Below are 12177 nucleotides of genomic sequence, written 5' to 3' on the forward strand. Positions count from 1 at the left end.
TNTGTGTGTGTGTGTGTGTGTGTGTGTGTGTGTGTGTGTGTGTGTGTGTGTGTGTAGAGGAAATGATGGGTCCCGGTGGAAAGAGTCTAGGGGAACATTAGTCAACAGACCCCATAGACTTCCTCTGCCCAGGAACCAATTGGGGAAGTGGGTCTGAAGCCTTTCCAGATGAGCACATTAGCTCATAACAAGACAAGGTGTTGGCTGACAGATGGAGCTCTACCCACCCACCTCCTCCAGCAGCCCAGGAATTAGCTCACAGCTGGCAAAGCCTCCCCTGCTATCCTGGAAGCCTGGAGCATGTTTGAACAGCCACCATGTGTGCAGAGTGAGCCCTCAGGCCCACACATCATTTCTTCGGAGACACTGGCACACCTGCAAGGCTTGTCCCTGCTACTAATGGGGTATCTGCCGTGTGGGGCATACCTGAGCCCGGTGGGATTGTGAGATTGTCTGCTTTCTTCTGGTGCCCTGGACCCCAGGTCTGGGGGTGCCCTTTGGCTTCCTGTTTTCCTCTTAAGTTTACTGGCTCCAGGAGAGACTAGGAGAAGTGAGTCTTTGGTACTGTTGCTCAGCATGTCAGAGGGCTCTTCCTGGGCCCAGGCTTCAGAGCACCCTAGTATTTCAAAAAAGACAGAAGAGCTCTGCTGCCATTCTGCCCACCCAAGAAGCTGCCCGTGGATGGCACCTATCCCAAACACCCATCCAGGACCTCACCACCCGCTTGGGATGAAGCTAGCTAAGTGCCCGCTCCCTGGGCAGTTGATGACAAACCTTTCTCCTGGAGCCTCTCCAGGCCTGTGTGGGTAACATTCCAGGCCAACTCCTACACCCAGTTCTAGAGGAAGGAAGAAACCCTCTGGGCCTCCTTCAGATACCAGGGTCATTTGGTTTCCAAGGAAAGGTGCAAAAGAGCAGAGACAACTCAGATCACCCAAAAAGTCAAGGACCCACAAATGACAGCTCAGGGCAGTGGCAAGGTGACAGGACTGGAATATGGCATCATCCATGGGTTACATCCACTTTACAACTTTTTAAAATGTTTATCAAGGCTTCCTGCATGTGGAGTGCAGAGCTAACAGCTCTGTTATCTTGGTTAAGCCTCAAATGCCCTCAGTCATCAACACCCTGAGCAGAGGCAGACATCATCCTGAAATCCTTTGGAACTTTTATTTTTCTGTTTTAAACCAAGGACCACCCAGTGTTTGCATTTGGAGAGGCCAGTCTGCAGAGTGTGCGCACTCTGGCTGTATCCAACATCTCTGAGGACGATGGAGAAGCACAGAGTGGTCCTGAAGCCACGGGCCCGACAAGCTGCCTTTTGGCTTTGAGCTGGGCAGAAAGAAACTGACTGAAACCAGATGATGCTGTGTACCCAGGTCCCTGCTGCCTATAGCCTGCTCATGGAAGCACCTCACTTTTCCCATCTCTGTGCTCCCCTACTTGGTAGTACCTATTCTCTCCATTGCCTCTTAGATGAGGGTGAGGCTGGAGAGAGCCAGAGAATACCCTGTACTTCACAGAGCCCATGAAAGAAGTGAACCAAAGGCCCCCTAGGCTATCTCATCTCACTGAGCTCTTGTTCAGGCCTTCTCTGGGTCTAGTCAGAAGCAGTAATTAAAACAAAGCCACACATGGAAACTGGAGTGAAGACCCTTACCTCACCCTGCAGGCTGCCACCCCCTACACAGGAGCATGCAGGAGCAGGAAGGCCTTTCTGCCTGTGTAGACTCTCCCAGGATTTGGTACCGCTCATCAGCCTGTCTAAATTGGACTGTCTCCAAAAAGCTCGCTGGCTGTAATGAGAGCTCCCTTGTCAGAGGAAGGAAGCTTTCTGGGGGTTCAGCGGCCCCAGGTGTACTCAGAATGAAGCCTGGCACCTCAGCACAAAAAGCAGACAGCAGGCGCCTGGGAAGGGCCCCAGAAAGCCACTCCCAAGTTTTCACACTTGGAGAGATCTGAAGAAGGCAACCATGGGAAAGTACAGGGGCAGACTGTCAAGAGTTGCTGCGCCTTCCTGGCATGCTAACAGTCAGAGAGCATACGTGAAGAGGTGGGTAGTCTCAACCCCATATACAGAGAGCCAGACGGAGGCTCAGCTAGCCCGACAGCCCAGATCTGGGGTCAGATCCCCAGCTCAGCATCTCAAAAGACGAGTTTCTAGCTATGTGCTTGGAGCTTCTGGAAACTGAGGCTGCTGCTAGGGTAGCCTCGGGGTCAGCATAATGGGCTCAGAATCCCTTGGGACAATCAAGGATCCTCAGGGTACCATTACCTTGCCCCGAGAAGGCAAGAAATGAAACTGGGTTTCTCTGCTATCTGTGAGCTAGAATGTTCTCTTCCTAAGGATGCCCTGGTGTGAGTAGGCTCAGACTCTAGGGAGGACGGCACCCAGTGCTCTGGTCTGCTCTCCTCACAGTCCAGGCTTGTAGGAGTGGTCCTGAGCAGAAAGCTCTGCTCGCACCTTCCTGAAGATCTGTGTGCCTGGCCAGAAGAACCCCACATCCTCCCTCAATGGCCCCTAGTTGCTCCCACACCTCCCCCATCTGGGCCTTCTGAATCTTCACCCCCATCTATTCCTAGTTCCTGCCGCTGTGATAAGGTATCCCCTGAATTAATTCTTCTTTGGACTAGGGAATTTTTCTTTTAACTTTTAACACTGATTTGATTAACAGCCACTAAAATGCAGAACAATTTCATGCATTTCAACAGGTAGAAAGACAAGTTGTTTTCTACCCATTCCCCAAGAAACACAGCCACAGCTCAAGTGTGCTACACTAACGGAAAGAAGGCTGGCTTGTACAATGTAACGATGTAACAGTCTCAGAAGGAAAGAAAATCCTCATCAGGGTGGAGATGGTGCCTGTGTAAAGGCAGCACGACCAGTTTGTGTCACCAAGAAGTCAGGAGCTAAAATACACGCAAGTCCATAAACATCTCTATTTCTTCTCTTTTGCACACAAGGACAGCATATGCTCCAAGAGGCTGAGCCTATAGCTTTTCATCTGAGCCTTATCTTGGATGTGTTTCCACATCAGTTCATTCCTGTTTAGAGCTCAACAGAGATATGTTTCAAACCCAAGTTCAAGTCATGTGCCTCCTACTGTAATCTGTCCTTGCCCAGATCTCCCTGGATGTGAGATGCTGAAGCTGTGAGACTCGGGTCTGCTTCTAACTCAGCTACGCCTTGATATGATGGGCTAAGAGTCTTGGCTTATGCCCTTCACTAGAGCCAAGTCGATCGGCTCAGAGCACAGCCTGGATCCCTTGCAAGGTGGTGCTGCCCTGTGGGCAGTCTAGGTGAATGGGAGAAACATCTTTCCACAAGAGTGAGTCATAAGTCTGTTCAGTTTCCTAGTCTAGCTCCTGCCTGCTGCGGCTGCGGGTTTATTTGCTTCCTCGGATGAGGTGAGGTCAGGTGTTGTTGTTGGAGCCGGAAGCTGAGTGTGGATGAAGGGTGGGGCTGTGATGGGTCTGAGGGTGGCTAGGGGCAGTAGACACCTGTCCTGAGTCTGTGTGGGATCCCACTTGGCTGGTCAGCTGGCTCTGAGGACCTGCCCAGAGGAGTAACCTGTGTCTTGAGATCGAGACCAGCTGGCTTTCCCCCCTGTTTCTTGCTGAGGGATCTATCTTGGTGAGTCACTTGGCTTCTTGGAGACCCAGGTTCTTGCTTTGTAAATTGGGTGTTAAAACAAACCTGCACTTGCTCCAAGGTCTTCTATGGGCTCAGAGAGGTAGATTGGCTTTACTGACAGTAAAACTGTCCAGTTTTATTAGTTGCTCTGCCTGGAGGCTGTGACATCACCTTACTTCTTGCCAAGAACTGACCCTTAGAAGTCCCATCGCCGAGCCTCAGTTTCCCATCTTGGGGAATAAAACCTGGGCTGATATTATTTTCTTTCCTGCAGGCCTACTTTCTGCTTTTTCTCTGGCTTTGACCTGCACACCTCCAGCAAGCGTAGAGAGATTTTGGAGGAGGAGGCTGTCACAAAGATTTCCTGCCGATGCTTGTCTGATCCTGCCTTCTGTGAAGCATGGCCGCCACAGGATTACGACGGGACAAATCATAGACCCTGAGTCTCACAGCTGCTCTGAGAGGCACACGCTACAGCCTTGCTTGGCTCCAGGTGCTGCCAAGCCGTGAGACTCGCTCCCATCCCACCAATGCCTTCAGGCACCATGGTCGCAGCCGTATGAGATCCTTACGTAGCAGGACTTGACCTTGCCACCCAGCAAGCCTCCCGAGCGGCCCCCACCACCTCCCATGTCTGGCTACCAGGGCAGACTAGAGAATGTCTGTGCCCCAGATCCAAGTGGAAGAAGTGGGTGAGAAAGACAGGCCAGCGGGGGCAGCCGTACCTCCCGATGACCACCTCCTCAGTCTGAAGGCCCTCACTGAGAAGCTGAGGCTGGAGACCCGAAGACCTTCCTACCTGGAATGGCAGGCCAGGCTGGAGGAGCAGACATGGCCCTTCCCGAGGCCAGCTGCCCAGCAAGAGAGTCTGGAGCAGGGAGCATGTGGGGGTGGAGAGCCTTCGATGCCTCTAAGGGAGCCCCGAGAGCTTCTCCCACCTGCTGGGAATGCCGGCAGGGGTGACAGGCCACTGACCACCAGCAAGCTGGAAGGCTTCCAGAGTATCGATGAAGCTATAGCCTGGCTCAGAAAGGAACTGGTGAGTGGCTGCCCGCCAAGAAGCCCATGTATGTGCCATGCATGTCCCCTCCCTCATCTTTCTGTCTGACTCTTCTGTGTTCCCACATCAAGTTTGTCCTCCCGTCTCTGCCTGTGTCCCACTTGCACGTCCGGCTTCCTGTTAGGTGAAGGGAGATGTCATTTCTCAGTGGATACATGGGGGTTGGTCAGCCCCTAATCAAAGATCTAGAGGAAGCAAGCGTTAGCCCAAGGATCTGAGCCCACATGTGTTCTCACCCTCTCCTCACCAGCATTGGAGTCTCCTACTCTTATTCCTGGACAGCTAAGGGAGCCCCAGAGTTTGCCTGAACTACTTCTCCCCATCCATCCCAGTTACCTATAGGATTGGGGACCACCACTCACTGAGCAAGCAAGTGGCCTCTTTCCCTGAGCTGGGAGTTGACAGTAGCTGGGATGGTGGGTCTCCCTGGGTGGCCAGCTTTGAGAAGGGCTCTGAGTTTGGGGTTCATAGCTCTAAGTACTGGGGCTCAGCATGGGAAGTACTGTTTAATAATTTAAGGTGTATAGAACTTCCAGAAGAGGGCACATGACTGATCATGCCTGGGGTGAAGGCTTTGGCAAAGGATGTTGAGTAAGAATCTGCCCAGAAGTCAGAGTGGGTCGGGCATTCCAGACGGGAAGAGTGAGCGAGGGCAGAAGTTGCTGAGGGAGCAGCAGCTGGATCCTTTTACTGCCCACAGGCAAAACAGACTCCCATCAGGAACCTCTCCCCACCATGGATATCCTAGGAAAGGAGATGGAACGTTGTCCCATCCTGCTCCAGGAAAAGCACTAGGTCCCCCATCTACAGTGGCTTCTCATTAGACCCAGACCTGAAACAAAGCCCCCTGCCCCAAGCTTCAGCGGCTTCCCTGAGTCACCTCCAGGGCCATCTGACTCCAAGGAGCCAGCAGTCAAGGGCCAGCTGCCCTCCAGGGCTGGTGGTAACGCTCCAGCCAACAGGAAAGCAGAGGCCTGCTTGGTTTGTTTTGGTGAGTCCTGCAAGACATCTCTCCACTGGGGCTTGAAATTTCTTGTGGGCTGAAAGAAAGCATTGGAATTCAGGGTGGTGGCAGCTCAGGAAGCTGGGCATCTGATTGATTGGGAACCTCTTTAGTTGATATTGAGACTGCTCAGAACACACTGTTCCACTGTGTATGCCATCAGGGTCGAGCATGGTATGCTTGCTATTGGCTTTCTCAGAAGACAGGGCTCCTGTGGATCCTTGGCTGCGTGACTACAGGGTGCTCACAGGAATGTGAGAGGTGGAGAGGTGGGCAGGACCCGGACCCTGAAAGCTGCACCCTGAATTCCCAAGGCTAAACTGCTTAGATCTGTTCTTCACAGAGGAACAAAACAATATTCTCATTAGCCAAGGATGCAATTTGTTGGTTTGGGATTCATTTGAGTGTTTATTGTTTCTAGGAGCTGAGTTGTTTACTGTTTAAATCAGTTCACATTCCTTGTGGGCTCTCCTTTGGAGTGAGGAGTAGAGAAATTTTTCCTCTGAGTGAATGGAAAACAGTAGGGGCTTCTTTCCAGCTTCCTAGACAACTCCCAGCATCCTTTAGATAGAAAGGTAGCAGGGGGAGCCTTGGAAAGATCCCAGTGCCTCAGGATATGATGAACACCTAGGATGTGCTGCTGAGTACCCAGAGTCTGAAATCTATGGGGCACACTCATACCCATCGCCAGGACACATCAAAACAAGCGTGGCAAGGTACCCCACCTAGAGTGTGCTGGCTAAGAGGAGGAGGCCAGTCATGTTCAGGTAACTCAGCCTGTAGGATCCCAGGGCAAGACAGTCATAGTCAGGACTAATTTGGTTGCCAAAGGCTGTCTGATGTGGGCACAAGAAATATGTGGATTAGTAACATGCCTTATACCTATGACATTTTCTATTCTCCTGGGTGACCATAGGTGAATAATGATGAGTAGTAGGATGATAGATGTGTCATGGTGCTCACTGTGTGCACGTCTCATTGCTGTGGTGTGACCTTGCCTTCTCAAACTCTCATTTTTTTAAGACAACAAAAGACTCAGAGAGGAACGCAGCAGGGAATGAGACTGGTATTCGAACCTTGGACCATAGAGTCACTTTGCCAATGCTAGTCTTAAGCTGCTGCCACAGAATACAGCATCCTCCCATAGGTAGCCAGTTTCCCTAAAACCGAGCTCGATGGGACGTCAGCAGACAGCAGCGTGTACAGGTTGGAGGCAGAGAGAAGAACGCAGTGGTTGAATGAGAATCCCTAAGCTCCACTCAGTCTTAGAAAGGTCCTGACACATGTGTCATCGCTCCTATCACACAGATGAGCTCGATGAAGCTCCTGGGAGTCAGTGAACCTGACCAGGAAAGGACAAAGCGGGGGCTCAGATCACCCAACTGGGGAAGGCCCAACTGATCATGCTGGAAAAGCCATTGGGCCTTGGATCTCCAGTGTGCATCCAGAGCCCCCTGAGTCTATCTTAAGGATGGACACTGTTTTCTGTGGGTCTGGGATTTGGAATTTCCACTGTGTCCCAAGGGACACTAAATGTCATATGCCAAGCCACATCTATAGTACCAAGGAGTGAAAAGAGACCCAAGGGACTGTGAAGAGACTTCAGAGGACAGATCGTGGACTTCCCAAGCTTGAGTCCATACCCTGTAAGCCAAGCTCAGACGGCAAAGGGTCTTGGTGAAGACCTCCTCCCTAAGCATCCCCAGCCCAAGGGTGCAGGAAGCCCACCTGCTTAGCCGTGCTCTCGGAGGCTAGCAGCAGCTCCAGTGCTGAGCTCAGGACTCCCATGACCAGTTCTGCCCTGTCAGAGATCAGACACCAGCAAAGGCAGCTCTTAAAACACCTGGTTTGAAGCAGCGCGGTTAGAGTGCCTGCTTCTGTCTGTTTCAGTTAAAGCGAAGCTTCAAGCTTCGTGCTATTTTGCTAATTTATCCATTGTTCAACATCAAGGTGCCTCTGAAATCCACCTGTTTTTGAGGCCCCAGTGAAAGTAGTTTGCATGACCTTTATTATGCCATATGTATTTAAATTTGGAATCAAGCTTTCTCTGTCCCTGGGTACTCCTTGTCTCTTTGCTCGTTTGTCAGACTCCTGTGAAAATTTATACTTTCTTCCACATGTCCAAGGAAGCTTGGGTGAGACTCTATAATCCTGAATTCAGTATATGGGCTTTCCCCCTCCACACTGCCAAACACCCATCTCAACACGAGGTTGTCTGTAGTCCTGGGGATTGGATTTAGAGACCTTTCTTCTTATGTTAGGCAAGTGCCCTTCCATGGAACTATATCCCCTTTTGTTTATTATGCTTTTTGAGACAAGGTCTTGCTAAGTTTCACAGACTGACCTTGCATTCCTTCTATAGTCTAGGTAGGTCTTGAACTTGAAATCCTCCTGCCTCTGCTTCAGAAGTAGATTGATTTTAGGTCTCTGCCACTAGGATCTTGTCCTAGCAGAAAGGCCATAGCTCTGGCCATCAGGGGTCTGTCAGCTCCTTGTCCCTGAATGTGGAATTTCAGAGCCTGGTAGCTCCCTTTGGTCATGGAACCAGCTTAGGCATGGGCCTGGAGCTGAGCTACTGACGGACTGACTGACCGTCAGTGTCTCACAATCACCTTTCATCTTGGCTCTGTGGTCTTGCTCAGAAGTGCCCTTGACAGACAAGGAGATAAGAAACAGGGGCCAGAGCACATTCAGCTCTGTGAGAGGCAGACAAAAGCAAAAGCCTTAATCTCTCCGGTTCTGTGGTGAGAACCTGAGAATCCATAGCACCTACACTGTGTTAGTTTCCTGCGGGTGTTGGATCCCTGCAGGCAGAGGTGTTTATAGTTGTTAGAAAACAGAAAAAGGAAGCTGACAGGCACTAACCAGGCAGGGCCTGTGTGTCAGAGCTGGAGACCTGGGTTCTGACGATGCCTTGTGGCCTCAGCTTGATCTCTAGCAGGAGTTCTTAGTGGTAAATCTTGGCAAGCACATGGCTCTGGCACATATAACACCAGCTCCCATTATCTTATCTGCTGGACACCCATCCAGATAGCAGATCATGCTCACTGTGTGGGGTGGAGGTGAGTGATGATGCTGGAGCAGAGAACTCTGGTGCTCCCAGAGCACTTTCATAGGGTGCTCCCAGAGCACTTTCATAGGCTGCTCCCAGAAGCTTGAGACTGTTTGCTCTTCCCACTTTCCAAAGGAGAAGACAGAGGCTCAGAAAGACCAGAAGTCTTAGGTCAGAGGGGTTAAGTGACAGGCAAGGGGGTGGCTCAGCCTGATAGAATGGCACCCACTTGACTCAGGGGCCAGGATTCATTCTTGTTTCAGAGACCTATCACACGTTCACATCATGGGCCACATGCTGTGAAAGGCACACTGTGAAATGGGGTGACAGATACCCACCGGTCAAGCTTGAGAAAGGAAGATAAAGCGGAGGCAAAGGCCAGGGTCAGTGCTGTGTGCGTTTCCTTCTGTTGGGACAGCTGATGCTCACGGTGTCCTTCCAAGGCAGGTGCTACTGATAGGATTACCACCCCCATTTTACAGACGAGAGAGCTGATTATCAGCATATGGGGATCTGAACTCACATCTGCCCAGCCTCAGAGCCCACACTCCAAATGGCTGCTATATCCACTGCTCCTCCGGTCAGTAAGCTGGAAGGTGCCTTGTGCTTGCTCAGCATATCCTCTCAGCTCTGGGCATTTGCCATGTTATTCTCCAAAAGTCAACTCCAGTTTGCCTTCTTTCCAAATAATTCTTTCACTCCATATGAGGAGGTGTCTTATGCAAACACAGAGCCCAGCCATGGTAGTCTCAAGTATCAAAAAGGGCTAGTTCAGTTTGAGCATATCTGTAGGATAGACAATCCCTTTCTGAAATATTTGTGTATATACATATATATTACATATATATAATTTAAATCAACATGTGTTGACCTGCTTGTGGGTTAGTATATTTCTATTTCCTATTTTTTTGACAGCAGTCATTTGACCTGGGGTGAGGTGGTTTCTTGCTGTGGGTTTGTGTTTGTTTGTTTTTGTTGTTTAAAACAGAGTCTAACTGTACATCTCGAACTAGCCTGGAACTAATCTATAGCATAGCCCAGGCCAGCCTTGAACTGGTGTCTCAGCCTCCCACAGGCTAGAATCACAGGTGTGTGGCCTCAAGCCCAGCTTTGTTGTACTGGGGCTACAGATCGAAGCTCCCCCCATCCCCCCCCCCATTCCCCCACATTGTCAGGAGAGGCCACTCCCAACTCTGTGACCCAGTACCTCCTTCCTAGCAGAGACAATCTCTCCATGAAGCACACGCCCGCTTCCACCTGAGTCCACAACTCTGCTGGAAACCAATTCACAATGTGGACCTGCTTCTGGGAACCTTTGAGCTTTTCCTTCTACAGGTTCCCAGAAACTCAAGTTTCCATTGAGCAAGACACCTTACCCGTGCCACCTGCCTCCTTCCACCCTTGGCAATCCAGGATTCACAGGGGTCAAACTAAGGTTAAAGTGTGCTGCATTGTCCTGGTTCTACACAGACTCCGACACAGTACTGATGATAACAATGTCTGACATTACACATGTCTTATTATAACAATGGCTGACCTTTAGGTGAAGGTAGACAAACACCCCGGCAGAATACAAAGACTGCTTGCAATTCTCAAGAATTAGGTCTCTGTTGCCCAACCATGTGGAAATGGACCGCGCTCTGCCCCTTCACACGTGCTGAGTTCCTGGCCCTCACACCAATTCCTTCTAGCATCTGTCAGAGACGAATGGAGTCTCTCAGACTGAGCTAGCATCCGAAGGAGCTCCAGATTTAGGGATGAGACACATGTCTTTCATCTTGGTATTCTCTTTCTATCTGTGCTGACTGTTAAACACTGATTCCCTGTGTCTCCACACCCTTGCAAAACCTTTCTGTTGTCTGTCTCAGAATGTGATTGTTCCGGCTGCTCCACTCACACGGGTCACATGTTTGTTCTTTTGTATCTGGCTAATGTCACTCAGCATAATGGCCCCAAGGTTCATTTACATGGTGACAAGTCTCCGATCTCCTCCCCTCTAAGCCTGGGTAGCATCCGGAGGGTTAGACTGTGTTCATCTACGTTGCAGTTGGAGTGTGCCACTGTGAACATGGGTCACAGGTCTCTGTTGGAGTCCTTGCCTGCAGCTGATGTGAGTGAAACCCCTGGTCATATGGTAACCATTGCATTCATTCAGGACATGTAAAGGATTTCCACAGCCCCCATCATCGTTGCCCTCATCTCGGAGTAGGCGTGAGCTTTTCTTTCCTCTTCAGGAGAGCACTGATGCGATCTTTCTCTGGTAAGCAGGGCACGTTCACCTGAGAGCTTTCTGTTCCAGATCCTCCTCTCCTCTCTAGCTGTCTTCCCTCGGCGTCTCTATCACCTCTCCTCACTCCACAGAGAGCTCTGAAGTCAGGAAACCTCTCCCTTCTCTTTCAGAGCCCTATAATTACTGTTTAATTAGATAATCCTACCCTTGGGGGTTTGCCATCTACCTGAAGAAACGAACTGATTCTCCTAAGAATCTTCTCATTTGTCGCAAACTCACCAGTGTCCACAGGCAGCAGAAGTCTGAACAGCAGCACTGGCTCTCTCGGAAAGCCTCCCTCTACCACCTCAGGTCCTTGGAGACCCTCTACCTACCCCTAAACCCTTAGCCTGACCCTGATCGGTGGCATCACCACCCTTTGAGCCTGCACGGTGTGCCCGATTATGGGATTACTGGAAGAACAGACCACACCTCTGAATCCAGCCTGTGCCTGTCTCCCCAGAGGCAGGGCAAGCCACCCTTGGGGAGGGATGGAAAATAAGTGCATTCTACCCAGAGCTTTAGAGGACAGGAGTGGACCCATGCTGAGCTGAGTTCTGTAGGCTGGAGTCTAGGACGGATGTCCCAGCCTAGGTGTTCCTGTGGGTCCTGGCCTGACCTAGAGGGAAGCACTTGGCCACAGGTAGCTACTGCCTTGCATTCAGCCAGTACCACTTCCCGGTACATACAGCTTCTTGTCTGATCTGGAAACATCATCAGCCCCTTCTTGGAGAAGTGGAGGCAGAAGCTCAGGAAGCATTAGTGACTGGTTTAGCTAGCAGGAGAGGAGCCTCACTCACAACAGGGTCTCCCCAAGAAGTCTGCTGCCTCCAGGCCCTGGGAGAACCACCACAGGACTCAGGGAGTATCTGAATGTCACCCTTCCCAGGAGGGCCTCATCTGTAAGGATGTGATGTAAATGTGATGCCTCTGGCCTGGGGTTGGGGAAACAGTATGGGTTGAGTGCCAGGAGCCAGGAGGTGGGGGGAATCTTGCCATCCTTACTATCCACAGTGACCTGTGTCCTTTAGGCATTGCAAGCCTCGAAACCAAAAAAAAAAAAAAAAAAAAAGCCTCTAGTCATGTGAACTGGGAGAGCATGATGGGAAATGAAGGGCACAAACACAAAACCGAGCCTGCCCAGGAGTGGGGGCAGGGG

General features: G+C 50.8%; 1 protein-coding gene across 2 annotated transcripts in view; it reads left to right on the forward strand.

The window, feature by feature from the left end:
• Fam167a (family with sequence similarity 167 member A) overlaps window positions 1-12177 on the forward strand; it is a 28056-nt gene that overhangs the window by 11338 nt on the left and 4541 nt on the right. For both annotated transcript variants that reach the window (XM_029541687.1, XM_021204143.2), the window contains one exon: window positions 3909-4673. In XM_029541687.1, the coding sequence (XP_029397547.1) occupies window positions 4293-4673 (381 nt within the window). In that variant the 5' untranslated portion in view covers window positions 3909-4292. The remainder of the gene's footprint in view (window positions 1-3908; window positions 4674-12177) is intronic.

Source organism: Mus pahari, chromosome 8, assembly GCF_900095145.1.
Source record: "Mus pahari chromosome 8, PAHARI_EIJ_v1.1, whole genome shotgun sequence".
NCBI lineage: Eukaryota > Metazoa > Chordata > Mammalia > Rodentia > Muridae > Mus > Mus pahari.